Source organism: Drosophila nasuta, chromosome X (assembly GCF_023558535.2).
Source record: "Drosophila nasuta strain 15112-1781.00 chromosome X, ASM2355853v1, whole genome shotgun sequence".
NCBI lineage: Eukaryota > Metazoa > Arthropoda > Insecta > Diptera > Drosophilidae > Drosophila > Drosophila nasuta.
This window is the reverse complement of record NC_083459.1, coordinates 1,784,500-1,804,298: the sequence shown is the minus strand read 5'-3', so window position 1 is coordinate 1,804,298 and position 19,799 is coordinate 1,784,500. Positions and strand designations below refer to the sequence as shown.

General features: G+C 37.5%; 1 protein-coding gene across 4 annotated transcripts in view; it reads left to right on the top strand.

Moving 5' to 3' along the window:
- Nucleotides 1–1,485: 1,485 nt before the first annotated feature.
- LOC132795975 (uncharacterized) overlaps nucleotides 1,486–19,799 on the top strand; it is a 63,375-nt gene continuing 45,061 nt past the window's right edge. Inside the window, exons 1-2 of one of the 4 annotated variants that reach the window (XM_060806960.1) lie at nucleotides 1,486–1,630; nucleotides 3,957–4,489. In XM_060806960.1, coding sequence (XP_060662943.1) covers nucleotides 4,453–4,489 — 37 coding nt within the window. In that variant the 5' untranslated portion in view covers nucleotides 1,486–1,630; nucleotides 3,957–4,452. Of the gene's footprint in view, nucleotides 1,631–2,516; nucleotides 2,692–2,842; nucleotides 4,490–19,799 lie in introns of those variants that run through there. The other 3 variants (XM_060806958.1, XM_060806959.1, XM_060806957.1) reach the window with 3 other exon arrangements.

The window sequence follows — 19,799 nt, the reverse complement described above, 5'->3', positions numbered from 1 at the left end:
GCTTCGTATATGTGTGTGTGTGTGTGTGTGTGTGTGTGTGTGTGTGGTTCGAACAGTTTGCCGCGTCCAGACTTGGCCGCTTCGCAACTTGCAACTTGCAACATGCTGCAAGCCACCCACCAAACTCATTGCCCTCTGCCGCAGTCGCAGTCGCAGTCGCTGCCGCAATGATTAATGTGCATTAGCCGGTGTTGACCGCGGTGGGCGAGCATTAAGCTTAAGTATGAGCATTCTCGTGCAGCAGCTCGCAGCAGCAGCAGCAGCAGACGCCAATTGCAGCGAGTACGCACCTACACACTCACAAACACACTTATGAGTACACTCACTCCCACAATTTGTGTTTGCTAATGTGTGTGATATGATATGTGATTCGTGAATATTCTCGAGTATGAATGCATTCAGACCTAAGTAAGAATGAATTCAATTTGAATAAGTCATGAATGTACGAATACATTCATTCACACTCGTTAATATATTCGCACATACCTAAAAACATTTATTTTAAAGAACAAAAAATGTTTCAAAAATTATTCATGAATATACTCACGAAAACATATGAATACACTCGCGAATATATTCACAGATACGTATGAATACACTCGCGAATATATTTAAAAAAAAATACATATGAATACACTCGTGGGTATATTCAAAAAATACATATGAGTACACTCGTGAATATATTCACAAATACATATGTATGCACTCGTAAATATATTAAAAAAAATAGTTATGAGTACACTCGTGAATATATTCACAAATTCATATGAATACACTCGTGAATATATTCACAAATACATATGTATGCACTCGTAAATATATTAAAAAAATAGTTATGAGTACACTCGTCAATATATTCACAAATTCATATGAATACACTCGTGAATATATTCACAAATACATATGTATACTACATGTGAATACACTTATGAATAACCTGGTGCGTACACTTGCATATACATATGAATACACTCGTGAATATACTCGCAACATTCGAACAGTGTACTTTATGCCCGAAACACGTGCGAATCTGAATGCATTCGTGAATACCCCAGCGACAGAAATCGAGCAGAGCACAGAAATCTCGGCAGACATTCACTTTGAAATGAATACAATGCAAACAAACACTCACATGGCACTCGCGAGTTGCGAGCTGTGAGTTGTGAGTACACTCAACTAAACACCCACCCAGCAGCCACCTGAACTTCAACCCAGAAAAAGACCAAGCTCAACTCATTGACTAACTACGCCAAATGATGGCAGCGACGTCAACGTCAACGTCGCCGTCGACGCTGGCAGAGCGCACAGCTCACAGGGGGAGTAACAAACTGCCCGTTGGCGCTGGCAGCGACGCTGACGTTGCGACGACGACGGCGACGCCAACGTTGGCGTTGCGAGTGGTTTGGTCGGTTGTAGCGCTGTGGCCTCTTGTTGAATGGAAGATGGGCATAAACTAAGTTTAGTTTATTAGATGCACACGAGCAGCCGCGTTGTGAGGACGTGCCACAAGTTCCTGCCACAAGTTCAACCGGTCCACCGGGGACACAACGAAAGCGACGCGCGCGAAAAGTCGGAAAACTTTGTGACAAAAAAATATCGAGAGTGTTTTGTTTTTTTTTTGATTCTGCTGGTAATTTACACATTCATATTGAATATGAAAAATGCTGCACGTTGTTGTTGTTTTTGTGTTTTTGCGCGGCAAAAATGTTGCGCAGTCGTCGCTTAAGCTGCGCGCGCATTGTTATCGTTATCGTTATTGTTATCGAAGCTTTTCTTGTTGTTGTTATCGCACGCATTGTTGTTGTTGCCGGCTTTGAAACTTTTGTCACTTCTACTTCTCAGTCTCCGTCTCCTTCAGCTGTATTCGTCCTCCTCCTACTCCCCCCCTGCTCTAACACTTCACACATGTTTGAGACGCGTTCTTATCAGCCAGCGTCACGTAGCGTCGCGGCGCGTCGAAGAGCAGCGCAGTCAACAGCGACGTCGCCACATCGAACTTGGCTATTTTCATTTGTTTCAACTGGCGCAAGCTTCGCCTCTCTCTTTCTCTCTCGCAGTCTGTCTCGCTCGCCCGCTCACACAAGCTAGCTCGCTCTCGCAGTCATATGTGTGTGTGTGTGTGTGTGTCCACCCCCACATACGCACACATATGCGGCCAACGGACCAACGAGTGCCAGCAAACCAAATAAACAAACGCAACGACAACGACGACAGTGACAGCGACGTCGACGGCAGCAGCAGCAGCAGCCCAGCAACCCACCACCACCATCAACCCACCTCGTTCCCCTCCTCCTCTACACCCTCCACCCTACACCACCACCATCAACAACAACAACAACAACACCAACAATAACAACAACACCAACAATAACAACAAACCACCACCAACAGTAAAGGGCTGCGTAGCTTTGGCGTTGGCGTTAGCGTTGACGTCGACGTTGGCGTCGCTTAGCCAAAATCAAATTTTCAGATTGGCATTAAAGTGCAAAACCCTAAAATAAAATTGAATTATCTGAACAGTCGCTCGCAGGACATCGTCGCGTTCGGACCATGCACTCGTGTTGTTGTTGTTGGCTTGGCTGCTTGGCTTTTCCTTAGGCTCGCATCAAAAAGCGCTCTGCCGCAGTCGCTGCCGCTGCCACTGTCGCAGTCAGTGACTCTCTCTCTCTCACAAAACTACCTTACATACATGTGTGTACATTCGCTCACTCACACACACACACACACACACATACGTGCACACATGCACGCTCGCTTACTCTCTCACGCACTGTGGACTGTTTGTTCGTCCACTCGTCAAGCTTTCGTTTCGTTTCGTTTATCCGACGACGACGACACAATACACGAAGTTCTCTCTTTGCCCGTTGCCCATTCACACTCACTGGCCTCGTGTGCTAGTGCGCTGGTGTTAGTGTTGGTGTTCGTGTTGGAGTGTGTGTGTTGGTGTCGCTACGGCGCTTTGTGCTTTGTTGGTTGGACAACGGCAACGACAACGACAACGACAACTACGACAACAGAGCGACAGCCGCAGTCGCAGTCGCAGTTGTAGCAGAGTCAGCGAAGACGCGCTCGCCGCTCGACGCCTCGCAGTAGTCGCGTACTTCCGCCGTTAACGTTAGCACCACACATTTTTTACTGACGAGGCTGCCACCGCCGTCGTCGTCGTCGCGGTGCACGCAGCAGCAGCAGCAAACGCAACTGCAACAATAACAGTTATCAGTTAACAGTTAGCCACAGGACAACAAACAAACAAATTATGCTGACGCGCTCTCCAATTGAAAACTAAAACACAACGCGCATTCCTTTCCTCCCCCCTCGTCAACCATCCGTCGCCCAACCAACAACACATTATTATCTAGCCGGTAAAACACACATATACTCACAACACACACACACACGTTAAGAAAGTGCAAATTGTTTTTTTTTTCAAGTGCTAAAAGAGTTGTGTATTCCAATTGGAAGGCGAATTTTGGTGTGTTTTGCCAATTGGACGAAGCCGCAACGCAACGTGAACGCGTCAGACAAAAACATCGAAGCGAACGATAAAGTTGTGAAGCAAAACAGAAAACGCAAAAACAAAGAAAAAACAGAAAAAAGGAAAATGAAGAACGCGCTAAAAAACAACAAAAACAACAACAACAGCAGCAACAACTAGCAAAGCATAGGCAAATAAATACAACAGCAACAAGAAAGAACGGCAGTGTTCCAATAAGAAACGAAGCATAAAGAATAGAAGAGAAGGAAGCGAGAAGAGGAAGCAGCCAGCAAGCAAGCAAGCACTCTGTGTTTGTGTGTGTGTTTCTGTTTCTGTTTCTGTTTCTGTGTGCGTGTGCTTGAGTGCGAATGCGAATGCGAATCTGTTTGTTTTTGTTTTGTTTGTTTTGTTTGCTCAATTTGCGATATCAAATGAAATAAATCGAATTATGTTAATAAATCATTTTGTAATTGTATTAAAGGCTTGCCAACAAAATGACAACAACAACCACAACAACCATAACAACGACAACGACAACAATAAATAAAACAAAACTTAAGCTGCCGAGTGGCCGCCGCTTGAGAAACATTTAAACGGCCCTCCGACAACAACAAAATAAATCAAATTTGATCAAATCACAAAAATCACTTGGAAAACATATTTAACAAAAAAGTAGTGCATTTTTTTATATGGAAAATTAAAAAAAGAAACACAAACAAGCAAACAAAAAAAAAAAAAAAAAAAGAAAGGAAAAGTGCAATAATAAAAATCAAATCAAAGTAAATCATAAAAATAAAAACAAACAATACATTTATCAAGTGTTTGACGACAACCCGAAAGAGAGCAACTAGGAAAGACGAAGGAGGAGAACTTGAAGAACGAAGGAGAGGAGAGGAGAAGAGGAAGCCCGCCCAGCTGCCATTGCGGGGGCGAGCGCTCGGCAAAGTTTCGAAACACCTTTGGAAATTGAAACAAAAATGAGAATTAAAATGCCCGCGGTTCGAATTGCACAAGGTGAGTACGAATAAGAACAAGAAGATGAAGGAGAAGGAGAAGAAGAACAAGCACAACAAGTGCACCCCTTTAAAACTTCTCTTTTGGCAACTATTCATCCCAAGTTGACAAAAGCTCTTAAAGCTGACCAGCTTAGGAGGGTGGTTGGGGGGAAGTTGGGACACCTGTGGGTAGGGATTGGAAACGGGAAACAGGAAACCCAATGCGGGATGCGTAAAATGAAGTTAATTGGGACATTTTCTAACATTTGATACTTATCGATATGCATATCGATAGTTGCGATAGTAAGAATTAACTTTTCTATTACCAAAACTAGCCTTTAAATGAGACTTTACGAACTTTAAATATTTATATTAAATATTAATGATATGTTATTCTTCATATTGGAAAAATAATAGCGAATGTTCAATAGTTTAGATTATTTGTTTATTCATTAAACTTTAATCTTGAACAAAACCCTTTTGTCAAATCATTTAATTTTCGATATATTTTGAAATGAATAATTAATATTACAATAATCGATAATTCACTTCTGTTTACTATCGAAAAAAATCACTGTTTTCAAACGCGATGGATAATCTATAATTTTTAATATGGAGTTTCGAAAGCAAATGCTATCAAACATTTGTTTGAATATATTGTTGCCAAATATTGAGTATACGCTGTGGGTAACAATCGACTTTTTAGCGCAATTTTATTCTTGATAAAAGCGATATTGACATATTGTTTGAGAAAAATATGAAAATATTTTTGTATGCTTGCTTTCAGTTGGCAAATTTATTATAAGCGTAGCTTAGAATTCAAAACTATGGAACAAATTGTGATAAATTATGGTACTAAAAATAGAGCGCATAATAAATATAAAAAATTAAAAATCTAAACTGAAGTAAAAATAGTATAGAGTATTGAAAATGCGAAAGTAGAACCAAATTAGTATGTTGTCCCCGTAAATTCTATTGTATTCAATTATATTCTATAATTTGAATAGAATTGTTGAAGTCACAAATTCAATAATATGGAATAAATACAAAATACATATTATAAAATTGTGGAGTTTGTTAAATCTGAATTTGAATCAAGTAAAAGCTGAAACGAAACTGGAAAACATAATAAATATTTATTTTCAATGTTCAATTCAAATCGAAAATAATGAAATAGAAATTAGAAAACACAATAAATAGAATATATTAAAATTATAAATGGAATTTGTTAAATCTGAAATTGAATCAAGTAAAAGCTGAAACGAAACTGGAAAGCATAAAAATATATATTTTCAATGTTCAATTCAAATCGAAAATAATGAAATAGAAATTAGGAAACAGAATAAATAAAATATATTAAAATTATAAATGGAATTTGTTAAATCTGAATTTGAATCAAGTTAACGTTAAAACAAAACTGGGAAGCATTATAAATATTTATTTTCAATGTTCAATTCAAATCGAAAATAATGAAATAGAAATTAGGAAACACGATTAATAGAAGATATTAAAATTATAAATGGAATTTGTTAAATCTGAGTTTGAATCAAGTAAAAGCTGAAACGAAACTGGGAAGCATAAAAAATATATATTTTCAATGTTTAATTCGAATCGAAAATAATGAAATAGAAATTAGGAAACACGATTAATAGAAGATATTAAAATTATATATGGAATTTGTTAAATCTGAAATTTTAGGAAACACAATAAATAGAATATATTCAAATTCCAGCTTGAACTTTCGTATCATAAATATATCGATATTATTCGCCTTCGTTCGTGAGTGAATGTGAGTGTGAGTGTTTTCGTATCTGTCTGCGAATACTATGGGTACTCGCACGAGTCAAAAACCAAAAAAAAAGAACAGAACAGAATCGGTTATCGCGACGATATCGCAAATGCTCTGAAATCAGAGCCCGCCCGTTTAGGTGTGTTTGCAATGATTTCCCAGATTCGTTGTGGCTGGTATTTTTTTTTTGTTTCGTTTGTTGTTGTTGTTGCTTTTGGTTTTGCGTTGGCGGTTGTAAAGTTAACGCAGTTGGCCGCAATTTAGTTGAGGCTATATTGCTTATTATTATTATTGTTCTTATTATTATTACTATTATGACGACGATTGGCGAGCTTTGCTTTGCTTTGCTTTGCTTTGCTTTGCTTTTCCTTTTTGTTGTCCGATCTCAATGGTCGCAATTAACATGACAAATAAATGAGAATGCGACTGCGACTGAGTGAGTGAGTGAGTGTTGCGCCTGGTCACGGCTAGTTCAAAGGGAAATCAGAACCGTATAACCATAAAACACACAAAAAAAAGAAGAAAAAAAAAACTGGGGCCTGTGAATTTTGCACTCATATTTGGGCATTTCCGTATCGCTCTGATCATAAAATGTGACTCCAATGCGGTGTTTTTTTCTGTTCAGTTTTTTTTTTTTGGCTGAGATTCGAGCAATTGTTATCTGCGCTTTATCTAGATAACAATCGTCGTCCAGCCCTGAACTGCCCAATGACGCACTTGCCACGTTCCCAGAGTACAGAACACGCTGGCCATTTATCATTTATCATTTATCACCTGCCTTGCCCCACCTGAGACCTTCTCTATCTCTTTCTGTCACCCACCCAAGTGTCGTCAAAACAGTTTTAATTGCTCGCAAAGTTGTTTGCCTTGTTATTGTTGTTGTTGTTGTTGTTGTTGTTTCTGCCCTGTTTTCTTTTTTGTGACTTCAGTTTGTGCTACAAATCAAAAGCGGAAGGAGTGAAGAGTATCTTCCACGAAATGTTTCCCATTCAATTCGAATTTTGATAAGAAAAACTTCCACCTCAACTTCTTCTAATTGCTGACGATCGAGAACAACGTATTTCTTCTTCTTCTTCTTTTTTGTTTTGTGTTTTTTTGGGAGTCTCTCGAAGTGCTTTATATATAGAGCGAGTTATCTGTTATCGATAGATTGTGTTGTGCCCAAAATTGCTCTTGTTCAACTCTATCTAACCCCCCTTTTCCCCTCCCCGCTTTCCTCACCTCTCTTATTGTCCGTCTCACATCATAATTAATTGCTACAATTTCATTATTTATTTGTTCGTCACTTTGTTGTTGTTGGAATCTTTTTGATCTCCGAATTTACAAGATTTCGTCATGCTGCCTCTTATTCTTATCTTCTTATCAGCAACTAATGAGTAATTTCCAAGAACAAGTCCCATTGCCAAATGCCTCAACAGCACGTCTCATTTTTCTTCTTCCCCTTAATTTAGATGTTTCTTCTTTTCCATATCACTTTCGGCCAAAAGAAAAAGGATAAACCTGGTTGATAAAATTTCATTTAAATGTTCTAAAAGTTGATTATTTTTGTTGCAAACAATATTTTATTTGGATATGTCAAATATAATTCAAACCATTGTTTGGTAAATATACTATAAATACTAAAATAAATATATGTATATACTAAAATATGCAAAGTATTTAAATTCAATAATATTCAGTTAATATTTAGTTAATTGCAAGGTGTAAATTTGGTTGCAATTAGATAAAAAGTATACAAGTTATTTTGGAAAATCTTGTTGAATGGAATATCTAGTATATTTTGTGTACCCATATTTTCAATACAACACTATTCAGTATATTAAATATACCATATTTTGTGTACCCATATTTTCAATACAACACTATTCAGTATATTAAATATACCATATTTTGTGTACCCATATTTTCAATACAACACTATTCAGTATATTAAATATACCATATTTTGTGTACCCATATTTTCAATACAACACTATTCAGTATATTAAATATACCATATTTTGTGTACCCATATTTTCAATACAACACTATTCAGTATATTAAATATACCATTTAGCATATTTTTAGTATTTTACGGTATATATTTTTAGCATATTTTATATTAATTATGCGATTGAATCTTCTCTTATTTAACAGTTGCATATTTGAATAATAATTACTGCGAAGCAATTATTATTTTTTCAAACTTTTACGTTTATAACGACCAAAATATAGTTTATTTAATTTCAAATGGACTCAAATGAAAGTATTTTGTACTTATACATTTTAAGTCAACATTTGTGAATCATAAACAAATACTTTATGAAAATAATGAAATTTGGGGATTAAGAATTCTGGTGGATAGAAGAGTTAGAAAAAATATATATTAACTACTTTTCTTCTAAGAAATTTCATTTTCGTTGTAAAGGACTTTATTTACAGTTATTCAACCCTTTACTTGTTCCCAATATTATCATAGTAAAAATGTTTCAAGTCACAATTTATTAGTCGATATCATTTAATTTTAAATTTTTCATTTTATTCTTTAGTTTCATCAACTGTCCGATGAACTTTAAATATTTGCATATTATCTTTAATGGGATTTCGTAAAGTCCCGATACTAAATGTGGTTCTAAAAAGGTTAAAGGATTAACAAATGAAATCCCCAAAAATTATTCTCTTTGATTACATAATTGACTAGTTCAAGTTTCAATAAAATATTTGAAGTTCAACTTAAAAAGTTGTTTTTTTATCGATTTCAAGCAATAAAATAAACTTGAGCAGTTCAATTGAATAAGTTTATTTCTATTCGATTTCATGTAAATAAATAAAAGAAAGTTCACCATTAAATAATCAAAATATGTCAGAGATTTTGATTTGTGGCAAACAAATTTCGATGAACTATTATTTTCACCTGTTTTGTCACAGGACACTGTTCACTTTCCTCAACCCTTGAGGCGATCCGCGTTGCGATTGAATACGAAAAGCATTAAAATGAAAAGCAGAGAAGTAAACGGTCAAATGTCTAATCAAGCGGAGCCAAAGGAGCAGCTGGCTTCAAGCGAAACACGCGCCGGACACGAACTAGCTTAGCATTGATGTGTGTGTGTGTGTGTGTATGTGTGTGTGTGTAGCACCTGCTGTGGGCCATCTGATGGTCTGGTGCCTGGCTTTTGGCTTTGCTCACCTTCACGCAAGAAGTTGGCTTTTAATTTGATTATCGACCAAACAGTGTCCATTAAATGAGCGACCATCCGTCCGTCCGTCTGTCCGTCTGTCTGTCCGTCCGTCCGTTCCTTCACTGCCCGTCCGTTCGTCCGTTCGTCCGTCTGTCTGTCTGTCCGACCGCGAGCTGGCATTGTTATCCAGCTTTGCCATGGCAACCCATATCGTTCTCTCTCCCAATTGTTATAACAAATAACAGTCCTCTATCTCTATCTCTCTCTCACTCTCACTCGCTCTGCGTCGTCATGTGGATGTCAAACTTTTGTCCAGCTGCGGCTTAAACGGCTCAGCAAGCAGCAGGCGGAGGAAGGAGAAGGACGATGAGGACGATGAGGAGGAGGAGCAGTAGGTGGAGTGCATTTGAAATGCTCCTGCGGAGCCTGCAGGACATCCCAAATAAATTGCAACTTCGTTGGGGGGCTGTCTCCCTCTCTCTCTCACTCTCTCACTCTCACTCCCCTCGCTCCCTCTCTCTCTTTCTGGCTGTGGCAGCATAATCAGCCACAACAGCGCGCAGCAAGCTTGCTTCCGCTGCGACGTCTCGGCGCTCGTCTCCACTCACTAGGTGCATCCGCCAGCCAGTCAACAGTCAAACAGTCCGTCGGTCGCAGCCGTGTCCGTACTTCTTCTTCTTTTTTTATTCTGGCTAGCGACAGCGGGCGGTCGAGCCAAAAGGACGAATCGCCACTCACTCACTCGTTGTTGTTGTTGTCGTTGCTCCCCAAGTCTCGGATGCGGATTCACATTCGTGCACACACATTCACTTATTCACATATTCACATATTCACATTCACATTCACAGATTCAGGATTCCGGCCAGGCGCATGAATTGTTTTGCACTTTCTTTTGTTTTAAATACGCTTATGGCTTTTGTTTTCCGCTCTCTCTCTCCCGCTCTCTCTCTCTCTCACTCGCTCGCTCAGTTCACTTTTAATTTTTCGTCCAAAATATAAGAAAACACACACTAAAAGCAGAAAGCACCAACAACAACAACAACAACAACAATAAAACGAGACAAACAAAGCGCAGCGCAGTTTGAAATAAAAATACGAAAAAATCCCCTTCGCAAGTTCTTGCATAGTTATTACACACATACACACATGTGTGTGCTGAGCAATTTCCCAAAAAATAAAAATAAATATAACTGGGAAAATAAAAGCTGCAACTGCAGCGAGTCCCAAAACAGGATGCACAGAATTCATTCGCCCGGCAGCTGCAGCAAGAGTTTCTTCTTCTTCTCTCAAATAACAGCCTCGAACCGGTTCACAAAAGTGGTTCAAAATGTTTTGGGAAAATTCTTACAACACTTATGGTAACACATGAGACATTTTTTAATTATTGTCATTCATTTTGTGTACAATTAAAAACAGCAGACAGTTCCATATTTTTGTTTATCATACAATTTCTATTAAGATTTCTAAGTTAATGAATTATATTATATTTTTCACATTAGAAGTCACTATTTTTATGTATAATTTAATTTAATTTCTTAATGTATCAAATTTAGGCCTTTTGTTATAAAATTTTTTAGCAATTTTTGTTTTTTTCTTGTTCCATGTATTAGTTTTATTATTATTACAATTAAAACATTCTTTCTTTTTAAATATACATTTTAGTAATCTCTTAATATAATAAAAGTTAATCCTTTAATGCTAGAAAAAGGCTGCTGTTTATATATTTATTATTAATATGTGAATAAGCTGCATTTTTTATGTATGTATATTATCAATGTTCAAAGAAGTAAATTTAGAAAATATGCTTGACTTTTTTAATACACGAAGGAAACTCGGAAATATCTTTATTCTCAAATGTAAAGTGGTAAAAAGTGGTTCTCCAAGTATTTCAATTTCTTTTGTTTTCGGTTTTAAGTTTAACCATTTTATTTGAATGCGCTTTATAATAATGTTGAAATATTTTAATACAATAAAATTTTAAATGCTTAATCCATTTTTTTGATTTTGCATTTACTTTTTAGTTTATTTTAGTCATCTGTTTTTTGTTTGTTTGTGAATTTTATCATATTTTTTACTTACCTCAACAATATTAAATTCATTTTTAACAAACCAATAGTTGCAGAAATAGAAAATACTGGAGATTCATATAATTCAATGTGAAATAAGCACTTTAAAAAGAATCATGACTGAAGAAATTTAATGAGCAACAAGCTGAATGAATTGTCTTACACATTTAATGGGGTTTAACTATACATGAAATTATATTTACAAATTTGTTGAGTTGTGCGCTGCAACGTTGCGTATACGCAATGCAGACGCTGACCAGCTGCAAAGAGAAATAATGCAGGGGAAAAAGAAATGAAAGCGAGTAGCAAGGCTGCAAACTTAATGAATCTTTTACTAGGTTTGTTTTGACGCGCATATTTTTATGACGTCGACGTCGACGACGATGTTCGCACTTTGGCAAACTTTTCACTTTCAATGGCGACAACAGCGAACAACGGCAAGAAGGAGGCCAAAAACCGGGCTGTGTGTGGGTGGAAAGAGGAGAGCATAAAGAGGACTTGGCACCTTTGTCCTTTGCCTGGCTTGAGCTTGAGCAGCTGTGCAGCCTGGTTGAAAATTTGCGTAGCAAAACAAACCGCAAAAGCAGCAGCAAAAGCAACATTTGAGTGATTGCAGCGTTCCATTTGCCTCCATTCATCGAGGCTCTAGTCTGTTGTTGTGCGGCGCACGCGCCTCGCAGAATTTGTTGCCTATTTTTTTGAATGCTTGCAACGGCAGCACGTGCCACAAGTTGCCAAACTAAACGCGCAACTTGAGACTAGACCGGCTGCCGCTTCCGGCCAGGAAATGCGCTCAAAAAAAAGTAAAAAAAAAATAAAGAATAAAGAATGAAAAACAGCAAAACAGAAAAACAGAAAAAGAAAACCAGCCGCCGAAGATGCTTTTGTGATTTTTGCTTGTCGCACGGGGCGCATAAATTAGCCCGCCCAATTGCCGTATGCTGCACGCTGAACGCTGCTTGCCCCGTTGTGGCAGCCAACAATTTGATTAGTTCCAGGTCCCAGTGTCAGGGCCAAAGAGTCATTCATTAAAGGCTTGGCAACAAGCGTTTTTTTTCTTGTTTTTTTGTTTTGTTTTTTTTGTTTTGCCCAAAACGCCAACGCAATGTCAAAATGTGAGCCAGCAAAAAGTTGTGGCAACAACTCGCCCTCCCCCCCTCTCTGCTCACCTCTTTTTGAGTTGAAGATGAAACCCAAAGTGGACGTTGTTGTCGTTGATTTTGATACCCGCTATCCATAGGCTAGAAAAGTATTATAAGAAGGTAGAAGAAGGCATCTCACATAAAGTATATATATCAAATATACCAAATATATGCTTTGGTATACTGTATATTAAATTCATATTTTTAAAGAATACTATAGTGTGGCTATATTTTTATTGAAAATATAAAAAAATATATAGTTTGGTATATTTTTATGGGCAGATTAGACAATAATACTGCATGGCTTTGTATTTTTTTTAAATATATATATGGCAAATACAAAAAATATTCCATTTTTATTAAAAATATACCAGATATATATTTTGGCAGATTAGACAATAATACCGCATTGTTTCACATTTATTAATAAAAGTAAACATCAAATATACCAAGTATATCTTTTAGTATATTTTGGTATAAAATTATGGGCATATTAGATAATAATACTGCACTATTTTGCAGCTTAGTAAAAATATACCGAATATACCACATTTATGCTTTGATATATTTCAGTATTTTCGGTATAGTAATAAAAATAAAAAATACATTATTTTTTATTGTAAATATACCAATTATATATTGTTGTATATTCTAGTATATTTCTTGTTACACTTTTTATGAACATATTAGAAGTTAATGCCGCAATGCTTTACTTTTATTGAAAATTTACCAAATGTATAATTTGGTATATATTTTAGTATTTTGTTGGTATATTAATATGGTATATTTAAAACAAGTATTTCACAGTCGAACACATTCGACTGAAGCTTTCTTACTTATTTCTACCTTTAGCTTTTTTAATTGAGCAGCGCAATTATTATTTGCTGCCTCGCTGACTGTCCGTCTGTCCGTCCGTCCGTCCGTCCGTCCGTCCGTCCGTCTCTGTCTTCGTCTGTTCGTCTGCTCATTCATTCACTCATTCATTCATTCATTCGTTCGTTCGTTGGTTCGTTCAATTCAATTCAGTTTATAAATAGCGCACGAAGCGCAGATTGAAAACGCAGCCCACGCAACGTGAGGCGCACCCAAAAAAAAAATCACAGAGAGAAAAAAAAAGGAGACTCTGGAGTTGAAGCACGGTCAGCGTTTGGACTTCTAGCTGTAACTGGAGCTATTTTCACTCTCCTGCTGTCGTTGTCGCTGTCGCTGTCTCTGCTTTTCATGTGGGTGTCGACGGTTGGAGATGAATTCAATAAAAACTTCACAGCCAATGAACAGTTTTGGCATGTGACCAACCAACAACAACAACAACAACAACAACATGAACTGAAACGCGTGCTGCAATCTCAAAGATTTTGTTCAACGTTTTCTTCTTCTGTAGGTGTGGGTGCGGCTGTAAAGCCCAGCCCCAGATAGCTGGCTAGATGGATGGATGGATGGGACGATGATGATGATCATCATCATCATCATCATCTTCATCATCAGCAGCAGTTGGATATTTTTTTCCTTTTTTGGGGCTGGGGTTGGCACAATTTAATTCAATGATTACAGATTTTCAACTGAAACGAAGACGCGAATGACGTTGCCAATGCCCACAGACAGCAGACAGCAGACGCAACGCGTGCGTCGTCCGCAGCTCAAATAAATAAATCAATCATGCCACTCGACGGTGCAACAACAAACAAACAGACGTGAGGGGGCTCCCCAAAGGGCGCCCCCGCCAAAAATTGTGCTGCTGCCCGCAATCCGCACCTGGACCCACCTCGAAATTATCTCTGTGTGGCACTCCCCATTTCCGCTTGCCTGGCGATTAATATCGAGAGATGCCACCACACCAATTCTTCAATTCTTCAACTCCTCAACTCTTCAGTTCTGCAGTTCCTCAGTTCTTTGCCTTCACTTCATTTTCACCCGCCCTTCCTTGGCCTCATTGTTATCAGTGTGTGCGTGTAATTATTGTTATTAAGATGCCACATTGTCACATTGCACACCCCAAGAGTGGAGTCCAGGACTAGTCTCCACACTTGGGGCATGCCACAGCGATGGAGTTGCAGTTGCCTGTCAATCTGTGGTGCAATAATATCTTAAAAGCTAGAGTGTGTATTTTGTGTGCTTCATTATCATTATTATTATTATTATTATTATTATTATTATTATTATTATTATTATTATTATTATTATTATTATTATTATTATTATTATTATTATTATTATTATTATTATTATTATTATTATTATTATTATTACTATTATTATTTTAATTTATGTATTTTTATTTGCAAAATTTATTATATTATTTAATTAATTGTTAATTTTTTGAATCCCTCAGTCTAATATTCATTCATATCTACATATACTTATGACTAATAATGTATGTGTAATTTTATTCATTCATATTTTTATTAATTATTAGTCTTCTATGCACATTTTACGCTATAAATAATATTTATTTATGTATTGGAATTAAATGATATTTTAGAAAATTCGTATATTTCAAGGACATCATATATACATAGCTTTACTTTAACGATTTTCTTATTTTAATTTTAACTCCGCTCAAACAAAATATTGTTGTTGTTCACATTTTTTGTTTATATTATAATCTTATGTTATTATTTGGTGATATTTATCTAAAATTATATTATTACCCATTCACATTTTAGTTCTTTCGATTTGAATTAAGTTAATTGAAATACTTCATACTATTTCATTCTTTTTTTGAACTTTTGCTATATTCAATTGTTGCTTTTATAATGCAAATTTTCAAGATAAATTAAAAAATGTTTCGACTTAAGCAAATCATTCGTATTAAGAGCCTATTCCACGATTATTCTAAATAGTTTCTTTGACTTTGGTACAGAAAATATTTGTGAACTCTTTTAATTTGAATTCGCATTCGCTTACTCATAGTCTATCTCTGTCTGTGTGCTTTGCTGTCTCGCTTTCTGCTTGGCTGTCGTAAGCCAAAGACAAATAAACATGAATAAATTGATACGCATTCAGATTTGGATTTGAATGGGCACGCGCGACTTATAAATCGCTTGCTCGCTATTCGTTGTGTTCACACACACACACACACGCATACACTGTCTCCCCAATGTGTGAATGTATGTGTGTGTGTGTGTGTGTGTGCCCAGTCTCCAAGACGCGCTCTGATCTTTGTCAACGTCGCGTCGTCGTCTTCTTATTGTTATGAGCATTGTTGTAGTTGTAGTTGTTGTTGCTGTCGCTGTCGCTGTTGTTGACGCCTCCCCTTTTATACATATATTCGTTCGGTTTATTTTTTTGCTGTACTTTTGCCACAGTAAAGTCTCCAGTTACAATTCGACTGATAAGTTATTTACTTTACGGGGGGCTTTTGTCCGTTTGTTCGTTCGTTCATCTGTCTGTCTTTCTGTCTTTCCGTCTTCGTTTTCGTCTGTCTGTCCGTCTGTCGTCGCTTGGCGTCGCTTTGCCGTTGGCTGGCTGCCTCTCAGCACTGGCTTGGCCCTGGCCCAGCCCCAGTCGCCAGTTTGGTTGGCTCGCCGTCGTTGTGGAGAGAGTGGAGAGTGGAGAGACTGTGGCCAAGCGCATTGAATGAATATCAGCATTGAGTACACGACGCTGAGCAGGTTTTTAGCTGGCCACCAAGAGAGCGTACACACAGAGAGAGCGTGAAAGAGAGAGAGAGACAGCGAGTGAGTCTGTATATGTGTAAGTGTGTGTGTGTGTTGGCTTGCTTATCTGCTGCCGTGTTACGGTTTGTTATTGCCCCACAGCGTAGCTGAAGCTCTTCACACCTGTCGACGTCGCTGTCGTTGTTATTGTCGATCGAGGCGGCCTCCACAACAACAGCAATTCAATCTGTGTGTGTGTGTGTGTGTGTGTGTGTGTGTGTGTGTGGCTGTCGAATTGGCTTTTTGATTGGCCAGACCTTGATAACTCACTCGACTCGCACATAGGCCGAGGCCGGAACGGGCCAAGCCCAAAACAAAAAAAGCACAACGTCCATATCAGCCAACAGCGGCCTGGGTTTCGATCTGAGTTTGGGTTTGGGTTTGGGTTTGAGTTTGGGTCTCTGGGCTCGGCCAAGTCATCTACAACTACTATATGATCATCAACTACATCATCATCATTAGCAAACTGGGCCCGGCAAACGCAGCTCAACTCAACTCTACTCAACTCAGCTCAGCGCCTGCGCAGCATGCCCACATCGTCATTTGCATTTCCCAGTTTCGCACACCTTGATGCGACTTTATGTACATATGTATGTAAATGTGTGTACATACATAGCTGGTCGATTCTTATGTACTTCATTCGATCGCCATTTTGTGCGAAAGAGATGACTGCATGACAGAGCCAAAGGCGAGAGCGAGAGAGAGCATGCCACCTTTGGGCAGTTGCAAGTTTGCCGCTGAGCGAGCACAGCTTGAGATGCTACACTTATTGGCTGCAGTCTTTCAAGGGGTTTACTTTTAGGTCCATCTTGTGTCCAGCTCTTTGATTTTGATTTAAGGGTGAGTTCCACAAACAAGCGAGATCGTTCAAAGATCGCAGAAAATCAAGAAATCAAGAAAAATCCAAAAAGAAATAGCCTAAAACGAAAATTCTGAAAAGGGTTTAATGATTGAAATTCTTTTGTCAAATTGACACACAGAAATTATTAATTCAACATGTTTCAAGATTGAAATTTCTTTTTCCAAGAAATTTGAGAATGTTAAACTCAAGAAAACATTTTTTTATGAAAATTGAAATTCTTATTTAAAATAAAAATGTTTTAAGACTGAAGATTCTTCCTAATATAAAATCCTCATAAAGAAATCGAATATAGAAACTAATATAAAATACATAAAATAATTTAAAAATTTGTTGGAATCAATTTCCTTATATTTAAGCTAAGCCTTATTAGAAAATTCAAAATAATTGAACTTAGAAACTTTTTTGAAATAATTACTTAACTTTTATGAAAACTTTTGTGAAATACTTCAAATTAATTACAATACTCGAGATATTTAAAACTGAAACTTTTTTGAAATAGTTTGCTCGAAAGGTTTAAAGATTTTAGAATTTGAAAATAAAGATTACAATATAGAATATTATGAAATCTAAAATTCGTAATTGGGACCTTTTTGAAATACTTGGTTTGAAATGTTTAAGAATTATGTTATTGGGAATGCAATTTAATGTTATTAAATGTTTATTAATAAATCTGAAATGCTTAAATACTTGCTTCTAAAATGCAACTTTTCTCTGTAAGAATTAATTATATTCCGACTTTATCAATTCTCGAATGTTTTTGAATGTTGGGCACAAGTTTAGCTCGATTCTATGATTAAAATTAAAAAAAGATCATTAGCTGAGGTTCGTTCTTTATTTGTTAATTTATGCCAAGATTGCAATGTATTTAAATTGGCATTCAAAAGCGATATTTATTGCAACTTTAAGCTGCAAGCCTGAAGTATGTGTGTGTGTGTGTGTGTGTGTGTTTAGAAGGTATTCAAAGTTTTGCTAGGCCTTCGCAGATTGAATGGCTTTTAACTGAGAGTTTGGCTTGTGCCTTTGGCAAGTGCTGGCCAAAAGTGTTGGACACAGCACAGCACAGCAGAGAGAGAGAGAGAGAGTTAAGAGTCAGAATCAGAGCTGAGATTGAGTCAGAGACTGAGATTGAGAAGGATGCAGGAGTTGCTTTGGAAGGACTTTTGCTGGCCGGGCGCCAAGCGTTTAAAGTTGATGTGAGATGAGTGCAAAGGCCTCGGTTGAAAATTACCGTTGGCTACTTGAGCACACACACACTTACACACATCTGCGTGGCAAGCAAATAAACGTAGTTGCAAATGGGTTGCACGCTAGAAAGAAGAACAAGAAGAAGAAGAAGAAGAAGGGGGCCACAAGTTGCGTGTGTCAATCTAAGCGTTGACTCTGCTCTGCGTTGTGCCATATGTTAAAGGAATTTATGCATCAACTGGCATAGACAGAGACGTAAGGGGAGTGGCGGGGATACATGCAGGATGCTGGATGCTGGATGCCAGACTTGGCTGGGGCCAAGTCACTTTGCATCATCATTTAGCGCAGGCGAGCGAGCAGCTAAAGCGTCGCCATTGTTGGGCACAAGTTGCGCATAATTGAAACATAAAACGCTTGGACACCAATTCACAAAAGCCAACGACAAGGAGCCGCCCAAAGGAGGAGCATCCACACACACACACACACACATTAAAAACTAGAGAAAGAGTGAGAGAGCGTGAGAGTGAGAAAAGAGAAGAGAAGAGAAGCTCTGCTGGGAGCTCGACTCTGCATTGTGCGAGGCCAAAAGAAAAGAGACAATTGTGTGTAAGAAATATGCAAGCACTGTGTGAATGCGCCTCTGGATGTGAATGTGAAGGTGAGTGCGAGTATGAGTGTGTGAGTGTGTGAGTGTGCGTGTGATTTATGTTTGTTGTTGCTCTGTGTGTGTGTGTGAACGATTTGTTGTAAATTGAAGAGTGCCAAACCGCATATTTGAATATGCCAGCTGCTTGTCTCTCAGTCCCCGAATGAATGCGAGTGTGAGTGTGAGTGTGAGTGTGAGTTCGAGTATGAATGTGAGTGTGTCTATGAGTGTTGGGTGTGTTCCTCGGCGCAGAGTGTCACAAGCCTTGCCTATGCCATTTGCTAATAAGCCATTTGTATTCTATTTTCTTCATCGAGAAACAATTGAATAAGACAACTCGAAACTTTATTTCAGCATTTGAATAACTCACTTGATCGATTATTACTCAAACTATTCACACTTCTCACTGCTTAGTAGAGAGCTGCAACAATCATTTCTGTCAGAAGTCAACTAATTCTCTATCTGTCCGTCCGTCCGTCCGCTAGTATTAACATTTATATCTCAGAAATTGGCAATGCTACAGCTATGAAATTTAACCTGAATGTTGCTTTCTAACAAACCTTAAATATGATTTCATTTATTATTGAGTGCAGATAAATCCCTCCACTTCAGTAGATGAAATACAAGATTAAAAGAGGAACAAAGTCAATTTAATAGAATTTGAAAGAGATATAATAACATTTTTAAGAGAAAAGTAAAAAGAATTAAAAAAAAAATATAGAATTAGAAGTTGAATATATTAGCCTCAGACAAAAAATTAAATTAAAAACAGATTAATAGCAATAAATAATGATATAATAAGAAAATATACGCAAACTAAAAATT